This window comes from Leucopleurus acutus (assembly GCF_964270905.1).
Source record: "Leucopleurus acutus genome assembly, chromosome: 8".
NCBI lineage: Eukaryota > Metazoa > Chordata > Mammalia > Artiodactyla > Delphinidae > Leucopleurus > Leucopleurus acutus.
The window spans coordinates 93,950,959-93,976,434 of record NC_139151.1 but is presented as its reverse complement, the minus strand read 5'-3'; the positions used below and the strand labels follow the sequence as shown (position 1 = coordinate 93,976,434).

At 44.2% G+C, this 25,476-nt stretch overlaps 1 protein-coding gene across 3 annotated transcripts in view; it reads right to left on the bottom strand.

The window, feature by feature from the left end:
- Positions 1-2,346: 2,346 nt before the first annotated feature.
- EXT2 (exostosin glycosyltransferase 2) overlaps positions 2,347-25,476 on the bottom strand; it is a 135,054-nt gene continuing 111,924 nt past the window's right edge. For 2 of the 3 annotated variants that reach the window (XM_082844360.1, XM_082844362.1), the window contains 4 exons: positions 20,565-20,708; positions 18,775-18,903; positions 14,942-15,024; positions 7,936-8,629 (listed from right to left, as the gene is read on the bottom strand). In XM_082844360.1, coding sequence (XP_082700486.1) covers positions 8,491-8,629; positions 14,942-15,024; positions 18,775-18,903; positions 20,565-20,708 — 495 coding nt within the window. In that variant the 3' untranslated portion in view covers positions 7,936-8,490. Of the gene's footprint in view, positions 2,449-3,564; positions 3,669-7,935; positions 8,630-14,941; positions 15,025-18,774; positions 18,904-20,564; positions 20,709-25,476 lie in introns of those variants that run through there. The other variant, XM_082844361.1, reaches the window with a different exon arrangement.

The following is a 25,476-nucleotide window of genomic DNA, read 5'->3' as shown; positions in this document are numbered from 1 at the left end:
TTTTCTATCAACTTGTTCTGTCAATTACTAAGAGAGGAGTGCTGAAATATCCAAATATAATTGTGGACTTTCTATTTCACTTTCAGTTGTCAGTTTTTTGCTTTATACATTTTGCAGCACTGTTATTTAGTTCCTACATACTTAGGATTACTTGTCTTCTTTATGAATTGACTCCTTTATCATTATATATTATTCCTCTTTCTCCCTGGAAATGTTCCTGTTTTGAAGTTTATTTTGTCCTTTATTGGTAAAATCACTTCCAGTTTCTTGTGATTCATATTTGTCTACTATAATTTTTTCTATTCTTTTATCTCAACTGTATTTTACAGTGTTTTCCTCATAGATAGCATTTGGAATGATAACCTCTGTCCTTTAAGTAGAATGTTTAGGCCATTTACATTTAATGTAATTATTGACATGTTGGGGTTTACGTCTACTGTCTTGCTTTTTGTGTGTTTCCCATCTGTTCTTTGTTTACCCTTTTCTCAATCAATTCAATCCTTTTTGATTGAATATTTTTATGGTATTCCATCTCCAATATTGCCTTATTAGCTATGCCTCTTTTAAAAATGTTTTTAGCTGTTGCTCCAGGGTTTACAATGTGTATCTCTAATTTATCACAGTCTATCTTACAGACATCTTCCTGGTTTTCTTCCTAACTCACTGGCAACTCCTCAGTCTCCTTTTCTGGTTCTTCCTTATCTTCTCTACCTGTAAATCAGGCCACAGTCCTTTTCTCTTCTCTACCTATTCTGACTCTCTGGGTAATCTCATCTAGTCCTATGGTTTTAAATCCCAGCTATATATTCAGCCTTGACTTTTCCCTTGAGCGTTAGACATCTAACTGCTTAAGTAACACTACCCCTAGATGTCCAAAAGACATCTCAAACTTAACACATCTAAAGTGGAGCTCTTGATTTTCCCTCTCATACTTCTCTGTCCTTACCCCTGCCCGGTCTGCCATATTTCACTTAATAGTATCGCTCAGTTGTAACAAAAACCTAGTAGTTAGCTGTGAATCCTCTATTGCTTTCATCTCCTATATCCAATTCATTAGTAAGTCCAATGGATTCTGCTCCCAGTATAACTCCTCACCATCTCTGTTGCTACCATCCTAGTCTAAGCCACTACCATCTCTCACTTGCACTCCTGAAATAGCTTCCTGATTTCCTTTCTTCCATTATTGTTCCCTCCTGCCTTTTCTCCACATAGTAGCTGAAAGGATCTTTGAACAAAAATCCCATCCCCACTCCACTCCTCTGCTTAAAGCCTTCCAGTGTCTTCCCATCACACTCACAATAAAAATCCAGAACTCTTTTGTCCAACATGATCCCAACAAAATTTGGTGCTGGCCTACTTTTCTGGCATCATCTCTACCATGCTCTCCACACACAATAAACTGCAGTCACACAGGAGTTCTTGCTGTTCTTAAAAACAAGCTGAGCTTTTTCCTGCCTGAGGGACTTTATGCTAGCTCTTCCCTCTGCCTGGTATCTCCATGGTCCACTCCTTCTCAACATTAAGATCTGTGTTTAAATGCCACTCCTGACCGACCCATCTTAAATACCTCCTCATGCCCAAGTCACTATCCATCTCCCCTTTACTCTGCTGTTTTCTTCATAGCATTTTTTACCATTTGAAATTCTATTCATTTACTCATTTTGGTTGTCTTCCTTCTTAGAATGTACCTTTGACAAGAGTAGGCACTTTGTTCAATGCAACATCTTCATATTGAGAACAGTATCTGGCACATAGTAAGTGCTCAATAAATATGAATCCATCACAATAGGCTTTTTATTTTTTAAAAGAAAAGAATCTTTAGGAGTCAACAGACTAAAAACATATGAGTGAAAATCTACTTTCTCCTGGTTCCTTGTCTGAAAACTGTTTGTTAGATATCACTCTTTTCATTAATAGACTACAGGTTCTGGTTTGTCCACAGAAAGATTCCTCTACTGAGTGACTTACTAGGCTAATCCATCCTGAGAAGCAGATAATGATCTTTAGCCCAAGATCTCATAGACAATGCTGTGTGCTGCTCAGTCTCATTGGATACTTTTGATGAACTGTCAAAGCCTGAAGGAGCCAGAAATCACTCCTTAGGAAATCCTAACTCGGAACACTTCCTATTTCCCAGACGTCCACATAGCATATAATACGCTGCACTGGGCTGCCAGATGTTTCCTTTCTATCTCACCATGTCCCAGGTCACCCTCTCCATTGAGATGGTGCAGCCATGGTACTAAAGGGAGCATCTATCTGTTATTAATGGATATTCATCTTATAACTTTTAAAGAAGGGCCAAGGTACAACTGGCAAATGGGAGATACTATGGGAAGAGGAAAAGAAATCCTTGCATCTTCCATGCTTTGGAGAAGATGGAGTCAATGGAATCTTCATTTGGTCAAGTTGTCAATATATCAAACCAATCTGGTGACAAGAACAAGGCTGTAAGGAGAGAAATCATTAGGACTATTAGGCCTATATCCAGAAAACAACAACAGAGATTGGGCACAGGGTAGGCAGAATGGAGGAGATGAAGGCAAGCCCCTCAGGATCTACTAGAGACAGACTCTATAGGAAATCCTATAGGAGCTGCTGCCACCAATACACAATTTTCGTTAATTACCTCAATTGTGGCTGTTATCCCCTGAATGAGAAACACGGCTTTACTTCTAAGCAGGCAGTAAGGCTGGCAGAAAGCTGAAACCTGAAAGTCAGCAGATACAGGGCTGCATACAGCCCTTACTATTGAAATTAAGCCACGTCCAAAACACAGCGGGAGGACTCCAAATAACTTCAGACAGCAGCCAGCCATGCAGGGCCCTCACCAGGCACCGGATGGACGCGCTCCGGACTTGTCAAGAGGCCCAAATCCCAAGTGCTCATTTCAATAACATAAGAAAATAAACATGGGGCTTATTTATAGCACAGGAAAGGGACTGGGGCAAAAGAACCACTCATTCAGTAATCCACCCTGACGGGGCCAGATAGGATCCAGACGCCCAAGCTCTCTGGCAACAGGGTGAGCAGAAATAGGGGCCGGAAAAAGGCTGGCTGCCAGCATCACCAGGTACAACCTGGCAAGGACCCTGGGTAAGGAGAGAGGAAGAGATCCATCATTGCATCTCACCCACCCAGGTCTAAGTGCTCTTGCCATCTCCAATTTCTGGTTGAGGAAACTAAGGCACAGGAGTGGACTCCCTCAAGGCCAAGGAAGGCCCAGGGTTCAACTCAGAGTAAGGTGCTATGAGACGAGGAAATAAAACAATGCTCGCATCCTCCAGGCACCGCAGAAGATGGTGTAAATGGAATCCTCATTTACAGTTGGGACTAAAATGTATGTTGTGGAGTCCTAGGCCACTGATGGACTCGCACCATCTCACAGAGCTAAGAACTCCCACTGGAACTGGAGCTCCTGGAGATCAAGATTGTGTCTTATTCCGTTCTATCTCCTGGACCCAGCATAGGGTCTGGCAAAGAGTACATTTTGATGAATCAATGATTCATCAATTTCTAATTGATGAAACAATTAGAAAACCGAATGACTGAATACTACCTTACCTGGGTCAGTAACTAGTTGGTTGTTCTTCAGCTGTGATTACCAGAAAACCAGACAGTCCTTGAGCTTCTTCTTAGGCATAGTAGTTAATGATAGAAGTTGGCAGCTGTAAATAAAAGCTCAAATAGATACACTGTGAGGGGAAGGCTCTGCAGAGTGGGTGGAGTGGATGGAGGCTTGGTTCCAAGACCCACGGATTCCGGTCCCTGCTCTGTTGGCAGCTGTCACTCTATGTGCAGCTCCTGAGACGCTGGAGACGAGCTGGTGCTTTGCTGAGGAAACCTCTAGCAGACACAGCTGCCTGGTACCTCTCAAGAGTGACCCAGACATCCTGCCCTTTCTTCGTCTTGGCCTGACAGCGCTGCGCCAGTCAGGAGGACTGGGAAGAAATGCAACCAGGGGCCCAACCAGTTGGGAGCTGAAGAAAGGAAAAAACTCTACCCTGAGAAGGCTGTAAATTTGAGGAAACCAAATGCCAGACACACGTGCTCGTGACTCAACAATTTCTTGAAAAGGAGAGAAGCCTGGAAAGCTGGGAGAGGGGGCCAAACTGCCCAGCCACCTTCCCCGTGTTGCCAGCAATGGTGAGCCTGACATTGAAAAGCCGAGGCCCAACACTGCCTGGACAGACCACACAACCCCTCCCTGGGAACCTGGACGTCACAAAGCCTGATGCGGGGAATCCCTTGACAGTCCATTTAACAGAGGTGCAAGAGAGGCTGTGAGTTTAGCTTAGGACGTTCCCACCCTAAAGAGGGGGAAAACCTTACAAGTGAGAGCAGAGTCCACCTGCCTACCTTTCCTCTGCCAGGAGCAGCTCAATGAGGCCTGTTCAGATCATCACACCAGGCCTACTTGGCAAATTGGAGCCAAAAGCTGCCCCCAGTTTTACTCAGAAGCAAACACTAGCCTAGGACAGGAGCCCCAGGGCTTGGGACAGAGCTCTCGGGTGAGACGAGCAGCCGGACCCCAGGGTTCATATGCCTCCGGGCCCTGAGTGGAAAGCTCAAGTCACTTCCAAAGCTTTCCTGGACAGCAGCCGCCTACCAACATGGCTGGCGCTCCTGTCAGGACTGCTCCTCAGGAAGTGGCTGAAGGGGTGAGGGCCCAGTGGGCATTCTCTGCCTCTGCCTCTCTGAGCCAGGGCGGCTCAGGAAATGGCCTGCTGTGGCTTCTGCTGCTGCAATAGAAGACGACCAAGAGAAATGGGAAAAGCAGCCTACCCCCAGAGATGCTACTGTCCCCAAAGCAAAGGAAACCCACCAGGCTCACGGTGGCTGGACGATGGGGAACCTCCAACACCCAAAACCTCCACCCTCTCGGCTGGGTTCCCCCGGGATCCTGGGACTGCAGAGCCAGGAAGAATCCCCCCAAAACTGAACCACTTCCCAACACGTCTCTGCTTCATCTTTTTCATCTTTTTTTTTTTAAAGATTTATTATTTATTTATTTAATTTTATTTAGTTTTGGCTGCTTTGGGTCTTAGTTGTGGCACGCGGGATCTTTCGTTGCGGCGTGGGCTTCTCTCTCGTTGTGACGTGCGGGTTTTCTCTTCTCTAGTTGTGGTGCGCAGCCTCTCTAGTTGAGGCGTGCAACCTCAGTAGTTGTGGCGTGCAGGTTCAGTTGCCCCATGGCATGTGGGATCTTAGTTCCCTGACCAGGGATCGAACCCGCGTCCTCTACATCGTAAGGCGGATTCTTTACCACTGGACCACCAGGGAAGTCCCTGCTTCACCTACTTCTCAATTCTACCATCAAAGGGTCTTGGACTTGAACCCAGCAATCAGACCTTTAGAACTCCGTGGCTAGAAGCCTGCCACCTTTCAGTGGCAAGGATCCACCAGTCAGGACTGTCCCAGGAGGAAGCCGGGATCACAGAGCTATTAGCAACCTCTTCAGCAAGTGACAGCACGGAGGCTGCTGGCCTCTTCCAGCTCCCAGTCCTGTCAGCACAGGCCAGGATGATGGTCACTTTTTCCACAGGCAGCAGAGAAACTCCTAAAAACCACAAGCTGGAAGCACGTAAGGCTTCAGCAGAGAAGCCAGAGTTCTGACCTTCATGACACTGAGTAAGGAGAGGAGACAGGATAGCATCATTTGCAGGAAAGAACCAGAGATTCTGAGAACAAAAGTTGGTATCTTCCTCCTTAATTTTCCCAGAAAAGGAGGTTTTTGCCTAAACCTGTGTGGGGCTTGATAAAATACACGAGATAAGAATATTAGCAGCTATCTAATGCTAACCAACAGAAGTGTTTCCAACCTTGGCGCTCCAAGTGGGCCAGCCCATCCTAATTAGATCCCTGGGGGCAAAGGCAAGTGACTTGGAGCACACATTCGGACAAAGGCCAGGGCCAACTCAGGTTCATCGTCTGTACAGGCCGGTAGGATGCAATTCCTTAAAAAAGATTTCTTAAATTTAAAACCAGCTGTTGTCTGTTGTAGGCCAGAACATGACATTTTAATTAGCATTCTTGTTCCACTTCTAAAACCAGGCCCTATGGCATCCCAAGGACAGAGGATCCCCGCCCAGGCTTATAGGTGAGGCTTGCTGCTGAGCAGTTCAGAAATTCACCAACACAGGGGTTGAGTCCCTAGTCTCTGAATCCATGAATCACGATCACTTCCTATATTCCTGTCCTGAATTTCTCCTGGTGACCTGCACCCCGTCTGTTCCTAGGAATAGAAGCTTTGAGGTTTGCTTCCAGTGCCTAGGATGTAATACTCATTCTATAATAAAAAGTCTTTTCTGCTGTGTTGCAAGATCTAGTCCCCAATATTTCTGGGGGTAGTAAGGTACTTGAGATAGAGTTTTAATGCCCTTAGAAGTCCAATAACTCCTAAGAAGGTGAAAAAGGCCCACTAACTCAGTCCCCTGGGGCTCCCAATGACTTCAGATTGAAGCATTTCTCTTCCATAATCAAAGGGAAAATCTCACCCTTTGAGAGTGAGAACTGGATTAGAAACCAGCCACTAAGGTAGTGCAGTCGGTGGTGTGAAAAGAGCAGACTGCTATACACTGAGGGTGAGATAACACACGTGCAATGTCAGCACAGTTCTTGGCTTTTAGCTGGGATTTAAATGTGAGGCCCTCCTCCCCTTCCACCTGCCCCAAATCTTGGAAAACAAGCTAGAGAACCCCTAGAAAGGTCAGAGGTACTCACTGTGTCAGCTACCAGTATCTGGGTGTACAAGAGAAAACCCTTCCTCTTGGTTTCTATCATACCAGCCCCAGTACTATGAATAGGAGGCCAAAATGCCTTCCCATATCCCCTGCTGACTAGTATCTAATTATTCAAATCATTAGTATTGATTTAAGCACGTGTGTTTGCAGCTGCAATACACGAATAAATCACAACTCCAGTGTCTGCATCTGCAAAATGAATGACCTGGAGATGCTATCTCATCCCTTCCACCTATAACAGTCCGTGATTCTATCGCTCCTTAATATGAAAGATGAGACTCTCAAGATTTCCACTCTCAATTTTGCTACTTCTGAAAGTTTTCTTTGGCCTCTCAAAGTCTATGAGAGCACATTTGAAGTGACTCGTTAAAACTGCAAGTTTGAAAACTACAGCAGGAGAACAGCTCACCTTCATGTCACTCGACGGAACAATGCGTGGTGGTTTAGTGACTTGGACTGGCACACAACTAGGTTTCAGTAATTATACCCATATTCCAAGCAAATTATTATGTATTTTGTGTTCTGGGGACATATGTTATGGCTAAAGCCCAAACTGTGGCTAATTTTAATATCAGAGCCACAGATAAATCTGTTTCGAATCCATAACGTCTAACATTCGCCAGGGTAGATTTGTCCATCAACTGGGCTTAAAGAGGTATAATTCACACATGTGCAGTATTACTAAATGCTGAAATGTAATGATTTAAATACACCAGCAACTATTGCAAAACAGTTGTTATAGCAGCATTTAACGTTAGCCAGAACCTCTCTGGCTAATGTTAGGTTTATACCAAGAGAATGAGGGAAATTTTGGCATCCCCTTGGGGTGAGGGTCACAACTGCCTCAACTTTTACAACATGGTACCAGCAGAGCGACTCAGTGTATGGCTATGAGAGGCCTTCTGTTTTTCCTGGAGAATATCTAGATCTAACCAGGAAGCATACAGATTCCTTTGGAGGTTTGGGGACACATCTCCTCTAAGAGTGTTTGTAGTCTGGGGCTCTTCCTCTGCTGGATGTACATGGCACTGGACACTCCTCCTGGCTACGTATCTTCCCAGACATGAGGAGGAGACTGGAGTTGAGGCCAGAAGATAGAGTTAAATACACACAAAAAGAAACAGAGTTCCATAACCAATATTTAAGACATAGTAGGAAATGGAATAAAAAATAATTTTAATCATATCAAAAAGCCAAACCAAAGAGAGACAGTTCATGGAACTTTTAGGTCCCATCTCGGCAGCCGGTGCTCTTCTCTGGACGAGGCCAGCGCCCCATTGTCCCAAGGCATCAAATGCCACTGAGATGTTTGGATTTTGCACCAAGTTCTGGGCATGGCTTCTCCTCTGAAGAACTCACTGATCTGAAGTAACGAAAAGTGAGAAACAGGTAGCTCTTACCTGATTCCCCAAATCTGAAATGGGCTGGAGGTTTCTCAGCTGTCTTACAGCCAGTGAAGTGTCCTCTTAGACCTTGTATTGAGCTACAAACAAAGGACGCCTGAGCTGGCCTTACCCCTGGAGCCTGCCCAAGGCTTCCATCTGGAGTTTTCAGAGAGAACCCATCGAGAGCATCAGAGGTTGCACGAGGTACTCAGATGTCCGCCCTGGGCTCTTGCTCTCGGGTAAGCAGGCTGGGCAGGGATGTGCCAAGCTCCCACTCTGGAATCTGGGCATCAGAGTGCTGGGGGGACGTGTTCTCTTCCTCCGCCCGGGATTAGTGTTCAGACCTCCACCAGCAGCACATTTCATAAGCTGCCGATGTTGGGGAAGCTCTTCAGTTTCTCAGGAAAGTCGTCCTTGTACAGGACGGGGTCGGCTCGGTGCTCCACCACCTTAAGAGGCATTGTCCCAAAGACAGAAGCAAACTTGTTGATGCACTCAGACCTGTGGGGTTTGGGGAGGGCAGTGGAGCAGATGAGAGGGACAGGGGGTGGGGAAAAGAGAAACCGTTCGAGAGGCTGAGAGATGAGAGCAAAATACCAATACATAGTCTTCAACATCTACAAGAGAAATGCAAGGTTCCCCAGCATGCTCCCAGGTTCTTAACGTGGTTGGGAGGGTGTGGATAAAGGACGTGATCTGGGGGTACTTCAACTACTAGTTCCTCGGGAGAAGGGGAACCAGGGATGCTGTTTGGAGGCCAGGGGCCTGCAGAGGTCAGAATATCTTTTCCCCTCCCCCTCAAATTCCAGTCATTCTTCCAGCTCGGTAGAAGCGGGCCTCAAACCAAGGTGGATTAGCTGCCAACAATCCTTAACCCCATCCCTGCCAGCTGAAGAGAAGACGAAGGGTGGAAAGGCAAAAGGCACTCGGATCTGAGCTTCAGCCCACTCAAGTTTAAAAGGGAGAAGGGAAGATCGTACACATGGAGCGATGGAAGGCGGAAGGAGGCAATGGGGCACTGAACCTCAGCTGCAAAGGACAAACACTTCAGTCAGTCAACCCACATCTACTGTGGGCCTGGGAATTATGGGTCAACTTCCATAAGCTCTTCCATGAAAGCTGAAGTTCACACAGGACAGCTTTCACAATTTTAGCCACTCCTGTGTTAGAACCGGCAGCAACAAAGCAACAAGCAACTTAGCACTGCTGGGGGGGGAGGTAGTTCAGCACACACACACACCCCCCGCCCCCGACACCGCCCCCAGCCTCGTGAGCAGCTCCTCAGAGGGGAGCAGGTCAGACACGCTGGCAGAAAATGGTTCTGGTCAATCAGGCCAGCTGAGTGTGCCAGCTGGCTAATGACACTTCAGCATCAGACCCGAGGGGGAAAACAAGCCCGTAAAAACCACTTTCGAAGCTAAGGGGCCCTCAAGGATGGATTTCAGAGAGGTCAGTATTCTCTCTCCTCAGTCAGGCCCATGGCACCTGAGAACGGGTTACCAGGTAGGGGCTGAATTCCAAGACACAGACCAGAAGGCTCTTCTGTCCTCAGAGATACTGTAAGCCTTGTTTCAACTTATTTTAATCAATAGCTTTTACTTGAGTCCTTTGAGCTTTAGCAAGAAACCAATAAGTAAAGAAGCCAGGTACTATCAATTCTTTTCTCTTGCTTCTTCTCTTGGTCAAAACGTGTTACTATTTCATTTTGAGCTCTTCCAGCTAATAAGATCACTGTGTCCATGACCACAAATCAACAGCAATTAACATTTATTCTCTGCTCCAGGCTGTGTTACAAGTGCTTGACATGTATTAGTAACTCACTTCACCCTCACAACAACCCTGTGAGGCAGGTCTACTATCCTTGCTACTGTACACTGGGAAGACAGAGAGGCTAAGAGACAGGACCACAGGCCAAATAACTAGTAAGAGGCAGAACCAAACCCAGGTGTTCTGGCTGCTGAGGCTAAAGTCTTCATTGTGAGATGATACACATTTATTTATTAACGTAATTCTAGGGTCTAAAGGGAGGAGCTGGAAATTAACAACCGTTGAGCACCTATGACGTGCCAGCTAATATACATACATGATCCCAGTGATTCCTTTAAATATCCACGTCCGTATGCCCAAGGATTGGCGTATAGTAGCTTCCTGTTATGGTTTGAGAAATTCAGGCTAAGAGAGGCTAAGGGACTGCCCAAGGACCCCGAGCTGGAAAGTGGTGGAGCTGGGTTTCAAACCCAGTCTTGCGCTGGCAATAGAGCCCTTGCTCTTTCTAGCAGACTCTACAATAACCCACAGGTCACTGAGTTTCCCTCCTGTTGGCAGTCTTTTGAGACTCAGGAGGTCGTAGTCCCAGGTACCAAATTGACAGGAGACTGGGGAAAAGACCGAGGGGTTTTAACAAAATGATATGAAGCAAGCACTGGACAACAGCCTTTCTCTCCTCAAATCATGAGGTCAAGGCAGTGGCAGACTAAGTCAAATTTCCCCAGGGTCTTACTTTTGACAGTTGTTCTGCCTATAAACATGTACCGATTCTCCTAGTTTCCAGTTATTCTGCCTGTAGACGCTGGCCAGCAAAGCCCAGCCGTGCCCAGCAGAGGTACCAGTGAGCGTGTACTAAAGAAGGATCATGGTTCTTGGCAGCGGACAGGGGCTCTAGGGCCCCCTGGAGAGCACCGAGGACAATGTCTCCTCTGTAACTAGACCTGCCAACAGGGCCGGGTCCCGGGCAAGAGGCCACTGGGGCTCAGGCCAGCTCGACTTGTTGACAGCTGCCCCGGCTAACCCAGGTTAGTGAGTCCTTCTTTCCCTCCACACAGCCTGCCCTGGAGAAGTGGCTGCTCATGCTGAATGGTAAAGGTCCTTAGCTCTCCTGACGGGTGCTGACTGTGTTTCCTACTTTATTTTCACGCAGGGGATCTGGGCTGGGCAACAGGTTAGGGTAGATTAAGAGTTTGGCTGATTGCTGGTGGCCCACCTGAGCTGTTCTGTCAGGGGTCCAGCTACCATGTCAGTAACTGTTCCCCTGGGTTGGTTTTCTAATCAAGTAACAGACAGGCTAAGAACTGCCAATGTCTATCTCCAAAGCGCTGGAAGTGTCTGGGGGAGAAAGGACTAACAGTTTTCAGTTTTCCTTTCAAACACATACAATTACCTAAAGTAACCAGGAGCCTTCAGGATCAGCGTTGGGGAAACTGGAAAGCGAACTAACCTCGCCAGGCCCCGTGCTACAGGCTTTCATGTATTATTACTCCTTTCATCTCCAGCATATAACACACTGTTTGGTACAAAGATGCTCAGTAAATATCTGTTGAACCCCTGAATGCAACATGATAGATAGTGAATGTATCTATTTTAAGAACTGAAAAGGTTGGAAATTCAGGATAAGGTAAGTCAATTTCCTCAAGTTGGACAGCTAATAAGTGGCTAATCATAATCTGAACAAAGCCTGGCCTGAATCAAAACACAATGTTTGTTTCTTAAACCAACACCGTCTGTCTGCTGTACCGTCTTGACCTGGGTAAAGCTATTGGCCAAAATGAACAGTCACAAATTCTTCTGCTCCTTAAAGAACTAACGGCAGGTCCTGGAAATGGATGCTGGGTAGTAAAAGCCATTCTCCTCCACGACTGAGGATTTTGATCCCAGACCCCAAATATAAGGATAAACAAGCTTACTGAACCACAAATCTCAACACAAGGTCATAACACGCAGAGTGGTTAACTCCTTTCACTGTTTTGTGCAAAAAATGTGGGTTCTGCAAAGGCAACTATTTAAAAAAAGAAAACAAATGAACAGTTGTGCAGTTGTAACTCCATCTCTTGGTCTACCCAACAGGGCTGAAATCACGTCTTCCTCCCTCCCCATCTAAGTGCCTTATTGAGTAATTCAGTCATTCATCCGAATAGTTTTGCTCTCAGTTTCTAATTAATTTCAAGATTGATTTCCTTCTGTTCCCTATCACATTTCTCAAAAGGGGAGCCTACATTCACTGACTCTACTTCCTCACTACTAGCTCACTCTTTAGCCCCATCAACCTACGACATCATTTTTCCCAGAGTCACCAATGACCGTTTTAATTCCAAGACCACTTCCTAGTCTGCATGTTCCTTGCTCCTCCCTGCTGCCGAGCACCGGAGACGCTGGCTCTCTCCTGGCCTCACCAGTGGCTGCTTCTCTCTTTTCAGTTACTCTTTCTGTCTCCTAAGTGTCCGAATTTCTCAAGATTCTGCCCTTGGCTTTTCTTCAGTCAGCTGCCATCTCTGGACAGATGTCTTCCAGATCTCCACCTTTGTTTTAATCTTTTTTCTAAAGTTCTAGTTCCATATTTCCAACTGCTTTCCCTGTATCTACACCTGCATAGACAGAGGGCAAGACCCAAAACTCACCCGCCTGATTGCTCTCCAACTTCACACATGATTAAATCTCCTGGCCTCATTAGTTATACTGTGAGGTCCAACATTCATCCCCTTCCCTCCCATAACTGGCATCCCTCCTAATTATATTATTTACACTGTTAAAGGTACTACCATTCTTCCTGACTGTCTTGATCAACTGCTTCTCCATAACCTCCCCATACCTATTCAGTTGGAAATCAAGAGCCAGCTCTTCTCCTTTGGGGGGAAAAAAAATCCCTTGCAATTTAATTCATCCCTTCTTCTCCACACTCAACTTAGTTCGGGCCTTCTAACTGTTCTTCTTTCTTCTGTCTCTTCACCTTCATTCCGTTCTATGCACCACTTCCAAATCAGCCTCAAAACAACACTTTGATCAAGCTACTTCCTATTCAAAACCTTCTATGGCTTACCAGAGCCTGGAGAAAAAAGCTCAGCTCCTTAATTGGGCATCCAGGGCTCTCTGCAGTTTGGCACTAATGGGCCACAAGGCTACGTTCTTGCCGAACTGGGTATCTTGACTGCTTGCCAAATGTACCTTGGACCATCCAGTTTCCCTGCCGAGGATCTCCTCTTCTTGCCCAGAGTTGCATCGGTTGGAATCCTAGTGACCTTTGAAGGCTCACTTCAAGTGCCACCTCTTACAAAATTATTCCTAATAACTGACCTAGCAAGAAGTCACTTCTCTTTCCTGCGATCAGGTATGACATTTTGAGCCTTCCTTATGACACTTACCACATATAGCTTTGGATTAAGTTTTACACACACACACACACACACACACACACACACACACACACACACGTATTAAATATATATACACACACGTGTGTGTACCTGTTATTGTTAATTATAAACTCTGATAAAATCGAGCCTACCAACATCTGGGCAGTTGCCTATTCTATTTTCAAAAGCCTCTTCCCACGAGGAAGTTTCCACATTTCCCATAGTTACTTTCTTCAGTGTTTAATAATAATTATATCTAACTTAAATCTTTCCCACTGCATTTGTTATGATCTCAGTGGTGTTACAGAGGAGTTGTTTAGCTTTAGCATGAACTTTAAGGGCCACTATTAGGTCAACTTTTCTCCATACAATTCCTTTCTTGGACCCTATAACCCCACCATTTTAACTCAGTCCAATCAATAACTAATTGCTTAATGCTATGAAATTCTTCCCAACACAGAATGGGGGTAGGTTTAAGTATCAAGTTCATGTGCTCTAATAGAACTATAACTGGGGTCTCTTCCAAATGTGCTATGACAGTTGATGTCACTGTCCTTGACTGGGTAATACCTGGTACCAGTGACAGATATTTCCAAAATCACAATAATATGTTATTTCATATTGATGGTTGGTAAAAGTCATGTCATTTGGGTAAGACATTTATATATGAAAGACATAAAGAGATTATTTAGAGAGTAAGAGTAAGAAGTAAGAGTAAGAAGGAGTAAAACATTATAGAAGACTCCAGGCCAAGTGAAACAACTCGCTGTACAAAACCATCCTCCAGGCTCGAAGGACTTTGATGTGGCTGACAGATTTCAGAAATGGATGCCGCAAGCAGATGCGTATGGGACCTGTGGAAACTTGAACTCGATATCTCATTCTAATGCCTTTCTCATGACATTCTCTGAATGCATGCTGGTCCCTTGACAACAGTGTTACTGGCTGTCAGAGCTTGCTGTCTCGTGTAAGGGGTTGCCTTTTGGAAGAATTCGGTTTGACTCAGGAGACTGGAAGCTTGGGGACCTTTGGGATACAAGTGAGAACTATTAGGTCTGCTCTGAGATTATAAAGGTCCTAAGGGAAGACAGGCCTCTCCCACTCCTTTTACACTCACCTGCAAGGCCCTGTATCACACCCACACAAAGGTGTGCTTACTGACCGACTGAATCAATATAAAGGGAGTATCTCAGAGCTGTCCTGCTTCTCTCTCTGTAATGTAAAGAGCTGTGCTTTCAATTCTGTTCTTGGTAGGTAGGTGTTTCAGTTGTGTCAGCAAAGGTAATTTGTCTCTAGTGGGTTTAGTTTAATTCTTTCCAATCAAACTTTCACTGTAACATGGAGCTATCACCCTGGAAAACAATCCAGGATTTCTTTGGAATTAACTCGCTTCCACTCGAATGACTGTGGATAGTTAACTGCCTAGTCCACACGGAGAATCTGGCTTCCGGAGCTTAAGGCCGGCTATATTTTTAAGACCCTTCCAACCATTACAAATTGAGTGAGTAGCATTCCAAATTAATTCTTTGGGTGACCTGGGCTTGAACTAACCCAATTCCCACGTGCAAAAGGAGGTGACTATGGCTACCAGCTGCTGTCCTTATATCTGCAACAAAGTCCCATAAACAGGCCCAAGGCAGGAAATGGGGATCAGAGACCAGGGCAGACTTTTGGTTAGAGGCTCACTCACCTCTCCACCATGTGTGTCTGGTCTAGCGAAAGCCCATCGATGGCCGTGCACTCAGGACACTTGAATTTCTTTCGTGGTGTTACCTGCCAGAAGAGCACAAAAATATACTTGGCTGTCAGTGCCAAGGACAATAAAATCACGCTCGTGACACCACTCTCTGCACACTTCCGTTCTATACGCTGAGATGCCCACTCCCACTGCAGGCACACATGCACACACACACATGCCTCACTATTCCTCCATTCAGTTCTGTCTGGCTCGGCCAACAGCAGAACTCACAAGGGCCCAATAAAAAAGGCTTGGAGGGCTTTTGCCTTCTGTAACTGGAAAGAAGTGGTGATGACAAGCTCCTTAATTCCTGTTTAATGACTGTTTTCTCACTGCCAAGGTCCTTGTATAAACACCATTTGTTCTTGCAGCCATAAGGGCGATGAAATACAGCTTCCCATAACTTTCACCGTAACCTTAGTTCCAATAGGTGCTCGTTCTCCTTCTTCCAGCTAATGGCAAATGCTATGAGCAGCACCATGCTCTTGAACATGCCAGGTTATTTTGCAATCCCGTTGAGTCAGGGAAAAAATTCCAGTGGTCCTTTGCCCTCTGAATCCTTTTCCCTGACTCTCCCCACCACCCTCCCAGATGTTAAACTTCTAATTTTTTTTTTAGCAAACTCAGGGGAGGCTGCTATCCTAACCTAGTGAAGATAAGTAACCAGTAGAGGGATGGGAGGGGAAGAAAGCTAGATAACTAAGACCAGGCTAAGAAGCATACAGACCCGAGGAATTACCGTCCAGAGTATGCAGGCACAGCTAAGAACATCTTGGAGCATGTCAAAAAGCAAATTTGGGTCTTCCCTGGTGGCGCAGTGGTTGGGAGTCCGCCTGCCGATGCAGGGGACACGGGTTCGTGCCCCGGTCCAGGAGGATCCCACATGCTCTGGAGCGGCTGGGCCCGTGAGCCATGGCCACTGGGCCTGCGTGTCTGGAGGCTGTGCTCCACAACGGGAGAGGCCACAAAAGTGAGAGGCCCACGTACCACAAAAAACAAACAAACAAAAAAGCAAATTTGGAAATAAGGGGAGTTCCTTTAAAACTAGTTTTGCAATTTATATTCTTTAATTTTCCCTGCAGTGAGCTGTTCACTGAGTAATTTAGAGAGCTGGGGGGTAGGGTAAGATTGGGTCAAGTCTGAACACACAGTGACTTTTCCTCTTTCCTTAGTCACTTTGGTTTAATCTAGCTTGTCTCATCAATTAATAGCATGAGGAATCATTTGGGGATGCCATACCATGCGTCCAACATAAGCTTCCAGTACAGGAATCTGGCCTAGAAGCACTGCCCATTTTCACATATGGAATTCTAATCCAGAAGGAAAGAAAGGTCAAGACGATTCCACTGTTACACAGAAGTGTACTCTCCCTGCATTCCTAGGGATCTGATTTGAGCAAGATCTACATTTCAGGAACAGACATCTATTACACATACAAAGATCCCCATGTGATCTCAGCTTTTAATATGTTACAGGAAAGGTACTGTTACAAACTGGTAATCGCTATCTTAAAATAATGTTTAGGACAACTACAGTTATAATTGTACAAAGTGTGCTATCTTCTCAGCGTCTATTAAAAAAAATCAGCTACCTTAAGAAAGATGTAAACTGCATTCTTTAACTAAAAGAACTAGATTCCAAGTCACGTTTGAGAATAAAATTATATTTTTTAAAAAACATGATTTGTAGATTGACCACCACAGCCTTTATCTCTGATACTGGAGGTTAAAAACTATAACTAAAAAAAAAAAAACAAAATTGTATATTCAGACTATACTACAAAGCTACAGTAATCAAGGCAGTATGGTGCTGGCACAAAAACAGAAATATAGATCAATGGAACAGGATAGAAAGCCCAGAGACAAACCCACACACATATGGTCACATTATCTTTGACAAAGGGGGCAAGAATATACAATGGAGAAAAGACATCCTCTTCGATAAGTGGTGCTGGGAAAACTGGACAGCTACATGTAAAAGAATGAAATCAGAACACTCCCTAACACCATACACAAAAATAAACTCAAAATGGGCCTTCCCTGGTGGCACAGTGGTTGAGAGTCTGCCTGCTAATGCAGGGGACACGGGTTCGAGCCCTGGTCTGGGAAGATCCCACATGCCGCGGAGCAACTAGGCCCATGAGCCACAACTGCTGGCCTGCGCGTCTGGAGCCTGTGTTCCGCAACAGGAGAGGCCGCGATAGTGGGAGGCCCGCGCACTGCGATGAAGAGTGGCCCCTGCTTGCCACAACTAGAGAAAGCCCTCGCACAGAGGCGAGGACCCATCACAACCAAAAAAAAAAACTCAAAATGGATTAACATAGGCAGAACACTCTATGACATAAATCACAGCAAGATCCTTTTTGACCCATCTCCTAGAGAAATGGAAATAAAAACAAAAATAAACAAATAGGACCTAATGAAACTTAAAAGCTTTTGCAAAGCAAAGGAAACCATAAACAAGATGAAAAGACATCCCTCAGAATGGAAGAAAATATTTGCAAACAAAGCAACGGACAAAGGATTAATCTCCAAAATATACAAGCAGTTCATGCAGCTCAATATCAAAAAAACAAACAACCCAATCCAAAAATGGGCAGAAGACCAAGTAGACATTCCTCCAAAGAAGACATACAGACAGCCAACAAACACATGAAAAGATGCTCAACATCACTAATCATCAGTGAAATGCAAATCAAAACCACAATGAGGTATCACCTCATGCCAGTCAGAATGGCCATCATCAAAAGATCTAGAAACAGTAAATGCTGGAGAGGGTGTGGAGAAAAGGGGACCCTCCTGCACTGTTGGTGGGAATGTAAATTGACACAGTCACTGTGGAGAACAGTACGGAGGCTCCTTAAAAAACTGAAAACAGAACTACCATACCACCCAGCAATCCCACTACTGGGCATATACCCTGAGAAAACCATAATTCAAAAAGGTACAGGTACCACAATGTTCATTGCAGCCCTATTTTCAATAGCCAGGACATGGAAGCAACCTAAATGTTCATTGACAGATGAATGGATAAAGATGATGTGGCACATATATACAATGGAATATTACTCAGCCATAGAAAGGAATGAAATTGAGTTATTTGTAGTGAGGTGGATGGACCTACAGTCTGTCATACCTAGTGAAGTAAGTCAGAAAGAGAAAAAAAATACCGGATGCTAATGCATATATATGGAATCTAAAAGAAATGATACGGATGAACCTAGTAGCAGGGCAGGAATAAAGACACAAACGTACAGAACGGACTTGAGGACACCAGAGGGGAAGGCGAAGCTGGGATGAAGTGAGAGAGTAGCACTGACATATATACAGTACCAAATGTAAAACAGATAGCTAGTGGGAAGCTGCTGCATAGCACAGGGAGATCAACTCGATGCTTTGTGACCACCTAGAGGGGTGGGATAGGGAGGGTGGGAGGGAGACGCAAGAGGGAGGGGATATGGGGATATATGTATACATATAGCTGATTCACTTTGTTGTACAGCAGAAACTAACACAACATTGTAAAGCAATTATACTTCAATAAAGATGTGAAAACAAAAAGAAAAAAAACCGTATAAAACATATGTTTAAATCATCAAAGCCTAGCTTCAATTTCACAATATGACAGCATCAATCATAGAATCTTAAAGCTAAAAGGGAGCTTAAAGTTCATCTATTCCAAGGCTTCATTTATAGTTATGAAAACTTCTGAGACTCAGAGAACCAGAAGCATGCCCCAGATCGCAAAGTAAGTTAGGGGCAGAGCCGGCCAAGGATGCCTCCTACCTTGATAACAGCTTTCCCCGTGACGTTAGCCACCAGGAAATTCATGGCAATATCTTCACAGTTCATATGAGCATCCACCCAGTTCTTGATGTCCCCAGGCATCTTGTAGGTATACAGGTAATTAAAATACTGCCAGGTGAGACAGAAAAGGAAACACATTCAAATAGCAGTTCCCTGTGGCTGATACACAAAGGGCAACTGAGCCATGGTAGGGGGACAAGCTTTCTCTCGTAAGATTAGTCACAAGCCTGGATCAATAGAAAGGGCAAAGGAAGTATTAGAATGGTTTTTGGTCAGGTGACCAAGTGTCTTTAACACTGTCATTCTTTAAAAAATCACTCATAGTAAACAGAGGTGTGTACCGTATGGTGTGAAGCCCTTGTAAGATGTAGGCCCTCTGGACTGATTAATATATCATATGTTTAATAAATATTGTTCAGAAACACACTACATACTGATCTTCACTAAATCCTTCCCCCGAGTCACAGTGTTCAACCCTGTTTTCCATATTCTTTCTATAGACTGCAGATAGAAACAGATATATTAATGGTGGATTGACATTGCAGACATGTCCTTTTTAAAGTGAAACAAAATGAGGCAATTCTGAAACTACATAACCTATATGTATGAAATAGTACAGAAATTTGTGGGCTAAAAAAAGGAATTTATCAGTCTACCACAAACCCCAAGAATTATAAACCTTATTTATTTATTTATTCTTTGCTAAGAACAAAAACTCATTTCTGGATCTAGAGCCCTGAAAAATATGAGGGCAGCAGTGCTGAGATAACAACACGCAATCAATATAAATACAGCGAAGTCAAATTAACTGTGCTGAGCTGCACAGATCTTTTTCCTGACATCAGTTCCTTATGCCACTGCTGACAATTGACAAGTTATTACTGTTTAATTAAGCCACACACTCCCAGGGAGCACTCCACCATCAAACAGAATATTCTAAAGTCCAATGCATACCCTTCAATCTCTCCCTTTAATAAAAAAAAAGAGTCAAAAACATAGTGACAATTCTAAGAGAAGAAATACAAAAGGCTAAAATATACACAAAAGGAATTTCAACCTCAATAGTTATCAAATCAAAGTGAAATCAGTAAGATCCACTTTCACTTATCAAAATAGCTAAGTCTGATTTTTTTAAAAATGTTTTTCATGCAAGGGAGGGTATGGTAAGATACTTTTGTATTTTGCTGGGAAGAATATAAATTGGCACAAACTATATTGAAAACAACCAACAAATATATATATATCAAAACCTCCCCCACATGTTCATAATTCTTCTTCTAGGAATCTATCATAATGATCCTAAGTACAAACGGGTATGAAAATGGATACTGGTCATTGTTTAAGCATTTGATATAAAGCATTATCTAGCAAAAAAATCAGATACAACCTAAATATATTAGATATAAAATAATATATTAGATACAAAAATTAGATACAACCTAAATGATAGAGAAACAGTTATATATGACTTATGGAATATTAATATAACGGTATATTAGCAATTACGTTAAGAAGTTGTTTATGAAGAAATGTTAAAGATATAAGAAAAAAGCTCACAATATAATGCATGCAAAAAGCAGGCTAATGAGAATATTTACAACTGTCTGTACGTGTGAATTAGTAAATCAAAGAGGCAAACTCGAAAAAAACATCTAAAGTAGAACATTTTTCCAAAACTCGTGAAAATTAAGTTGGGCCAAATAAAGCGAGTATCATACTCTTGGTATGTCAACTCAGCCCCACTTGCCCCAAGTCTGCCCCCGACTTACCTTGTGATAAAAAGCTGCCCCCGTGAGCACCATGGACACCTCATTGGTCCACTCAGACTCATACTTCCACTTACTCATCTCATGGTCCCAGAGATGCAGGCGACCTGGGTAACCCACCAACCGGTCAGGAAATTCTCGCCAGACCTGAGGACAGAAACACATCAGCAATCAACTCCCAGTTCAGACAACAACCAAGCACAGTGCTCAGTTCTTTAAACAGTATCGACAGAGTCCCCACATTCAAATCTTCACATACTAAGAGCAGAATAGGCTTCTGAAGATATCTGATCCAACAGATGCTAGTTCTTCTGCCAATATTCAAAGATAGATGTGATTCTAATTTCCTCCAAAACTTCCCCATGCTTGCTTGGAAATTTCGAGTAATGTAGAATAAGAGCTTCCTGAATTGGGCCAAGGTAGGTAATCTCTTAACATGTGATTAACGAAACAGGTTCCACTCTTAATGAACACACAAATGAAGACTAAATGGAACCCTGATTTATAACAAATGTTGATCACTGTGAAAACTTACAAAGTCTCTGTTTCTAAAAAACAAAAAAAAAATCTATCTGGAGCACAAAGACATTTTAATGACCTTTTGGAAGCCTCAAGTATACAGAATTTGTCTGATTCTATAATCTGTAACAAACTGAAAACAAAAACTTGATTTCCGCATTTGGAAAGGTTCTTAGATTTGGAAAGGTTCTTAGATACAGCTTTGTTAAACAGAATTTGGTATATGAGGGGTGGGGCACTTCCAATACCTCTCCCCACGTATTTCCGTACAACTTAGTTTATCCTTTAAACCATTAACCATTAGTGAATACTGACAATTTACCAGCTGTCCTGGTGCTGCTTCTCAGCACCACGAATCCTCATCCTTGACCAGGCCTCTAAACAGCGGGGTTCCAGAGGGCCTACTCCTGGCCCCTACTCTCTTCTTTCAACTCTCCCCTCTAAGTAACATCTAGTTTCAATCACTAAATACTGTCTCTACGCTGATGACCTCTAAACGTATGTCTGGCCCGGAACATTTCTGAGACTACCAACTACTTACTTAATATCTTCAACTGGATAAACAATAGGCACCTCAAACTTAACATGTCCAAAGCATAGCTCTTGATTCCATATCCTCAGAAAAGCCATTCTCTCTCAGGCTTTTCCATCTCAATACGTCATCTAATCCAACTGCTCAAGCCAAAAGCTAAGAGTCAGCCTTTATTCCTTCCTTTCCCTCTTTCCCCACATCCAGTCCATTACCAAGTCCTACTGGCTTTACTTCTGCCTCCCTCTTACCATTTCTACTACCACTCTCTCTAGCTCAAACCACCATCATTACTCATTACTAGATTAACGCAGGTTACTGGATTACTGTAACAGACTTCCAACTTATTTCTTGGCTTCCACTCTTGCCCCTCCAAACCATCATTTACAGAGCATCACTAAAAGGACCATTCTTAAAAGAGCAGTGGGGTATTCTATACCGGGTAATTCAATCAGTGGGCTCCATCCTATTAATTTATATATTTTTCATTATGTATTTTTTCATTATATATTTACCCAACACCCCAGTGTCACTAAGTCCAGGAAGGATGCTTCATTGCTTTCCCAAAGGCAGAGCCAGTATACTAACACTCCCCCTTTTTCAGTTTGCTAGGGCTACTGTAAAAAGTAACACAAACTGAGTGGCTAGAAATCTAGAAATCCAAAATCAAGGTGCTGGCAGGGCCATCGCACCCAGGGGAAGGAGCCTTCCTTGCCTCTTCCCAGCACCTGGGGGTTGGCTGTCAATCTCTGGCATTCCTTGGCCTGTAGATGCGTTGCTCCAAACCTCTGTCTTCACATAGTCTTCTTCCCTCTCTGTGTGTCTCTGTGCCCAAATTTCGCCTTTTTATAAAGATTCCAGTCAAACTGAGTTAGGGCCTACCCTAATGATCTCATTTTAACTTCATTACCTCTGAAAAGACCCTATTTCCAAATAAGGTTACTAAGGGTTAGGAATTTCGACATACCTGTTTTAGATATGTTCAATCCATAACATCCCCCCCCCCACACACAAAAATCTTTAAAAAACAAAAAATGGCTTCCTATTGACTAAGAATAATAACGAAACTCCTTAGCATGTTCTAAATGGCCTTCCTACTCTCCAATCTCTCTCGTACCACATTCTCCCACAATTCACTGGCTTCCCTGTTCTTTAACTGTGAGTAGACTAGACCTCAAGCCCCCTGCACCTGCTATTTCTTCAATGGAATGTTCCCCCAGCTCTTCAAAAGGCTGGTTCGTGCTCATCAGTCAGGTCTCTGCTTAAATGTCACCTGCTCTGAGAGGTCTTTCCAGACCTTCCCATCCAAGGTAAATGCCGTCCCCCAACCAGCCATTCTTCATCACGCCCCCTCACCCCATGCTTTTCTTCACCAAACTTCCATTTCTTGAAATTGCACTGGTTATTTACTGTCTACTCACTATCCCTTTTCCTCCCACAGAGTTTAAGCTCTATGAGGCAGAGACTCTGTCTTACTCATGCGGCCTCCCAGGCACAAAGCACAGGGTCGGCACATGAGAGCATTCCGTGCACACTTGTTGAATGCACCGGGGGGGGGTGTGTGTGTGTGTGTGTGTGTGCAAAATCTCGGCAGGCAGAAAGCTGAGTGTGAAAGAAGGGAACCAAAGATCCTTCCTCTCTTCTTCACAGCCAGAGCTAGTATACTTCTTAATTCAGAAAGGAAGTCTGCAACAGTACTGATCACCAGTTACCATTCATAATAATGTGATAGCCTTTGTGTGAGAAGATCACAGTAGTAACTCACCATCACTAAAGCACATGTTTTAAATTGCTTTTCCAGCAGCGGGTAAAGGGACATTTGCTGAGTCATTACACTCTCTTGCCCAGGCCTTGTGATCATCTACATGCTTTCATGGGCTGTCTGACCAGGGTCTTGAACGTGGTCCGGAGCTGTGAAAAGAGGTTTCCTTCGTGCGGAACCAGCTCACCTAACAGGCCTCTCCAACCCACAACCTTGGCCTCGTTAACACCATGTTGTAACCAACAGAGTTAATCGGCCACAGGCATCATCTTAATAGCTGTAGACAAATGAATCCATGTCAAACATTTCCTCAGATGTTTAATGCTGCTGCTGTGTTCTCTACTCTGGGGTTTGTATTTCAGCAGATTAAAATAATACGATACTATTACAGTTTTATAGAGCCCAGAGCAACAACATAGGCTGTGGGCCGTAACTTCTGTCTGGCCTGTGGGCCTGAACACACCCCACCAAGCGCACAGCCAGGTTCCTTTGCTTGGCACCAAGCACCTGCCTGTTCAAGTCACACCAGGACCACAACCACCAATCCATCCCAATGGAATTAAAGAGATTTCTGAAGGGCTCCAAGCGCAAGTAACTGCACTCAACACCAGTGATGGGCAAGGTGGAGGAGAGGAGAGGCGGGGCGGATGGGGGCATCCGTTCAGTTGGCACCTCTGCTGGATGGAAGCTGCATTCCCCCTCCCTGTATTTGAGTCAACACAGCTCTCTAATCCGCGCAAAGGAAGGTCAAATCACTTTCCCAAGGGGTTCTTTTCAAGCCCCCATCTGCAGCAATAATAATAACACTGGATCAGTTTTAGGGTCAAAGGCTGTTGAGATTTCAGTCCTCTTCCTGTTAGCTGAAGCCACTTACCAGACTCCTCTCCAGAGACACTTAATTTGGTAACACTGGGTCACAGAACGCTGAACTACGCTGCTCTGAAGGCATCAGAGGTGTCCCGAATCTCAGATGCCTTTGGAGCCTTCAGTGAGAGCTGTTCCTCAGGCGGGGCCTCTCTGCCCTTGACTTACTCCAGGCAGCTGGATGCAATCAGGATACCATCCTTGTCACTTCATCTATAACTCTGCAGCTGACTGCAGGATCAAAACGGAGTGGAGCAGAAGGGGATGGGCTTCTCTAGCCGAGCCCCGGTGTAGTACGAAGTCGATTATGTATATAGTAAAGCATTTTCCCAGCCAGAAGAGCAAGAACTCGACTTCGACCCCTCCCCTTCCCTCCTCGCTACCCATCTCCCACTCTAATTCAACTTTTTTCTTTTTACTTCAGGGAAATGCTCCGGGGTCAGCCTTTGGTCATTACTAACAGAGGCCTTTATATACTGTAGTGCAGGAATTTGAAACTTCACATTATATCCCTATAGTTCTAGTAACAGTGCTCCCAGAGCTATGTTCAAGTCACAACGCCATCATTCAATTGTTTGCCTATACTACTGAAGTCCTCCATGTATAGCGTCATCTATTTTTAATTGCACACATCTTTTAAGACAGAGGCCTACGTCTGTTATAACAAACTCCACGCCTCGGTTAGGGGCTTAGCAATCATTTGAATAGTGCTTACATTTGGGGCCTATCCTACATCACTATTCAAACAGAAATTGTAATAACCTAATACCATCCTAACTATTTCCTTCCCTTCTAATTTTTATAATCTTGGTCCCAACCACCTCTCACCTGGATTATGGAAATATCCTCCTCTCTGGACTCCCAGCTGTGCTCACTTCTCTATTTTCAGTTTTCTATCTACCCTTTTTTTTTTTTCTTTTTTAAGCTTCCTGAGGTCTTTTGCGGCTTCCCATTACTAGAGGATGAAACTAAGAGCTTCTACCTTTTTTTAAAAGGCACAGCGGCCAGCCTTGATTACTGCTTATAGAAAGTACACTGGGGACAAGGTTAACGTATATCCAGGCCTGGCTCTGCCACTGATGAGTTGTGCCCCAGACCTACTCAAGGTGCCCTGCTTCCATTCTGCCCTCTGCAAAAGGAGGGGCTGGATTAAATGACCTCTAATGAACTTTTAGGCCTAAATTCTTACATCTTCTTCCTCACTGACCTATTTCCAAGGAAACTAATTCAGCAACTGTGAT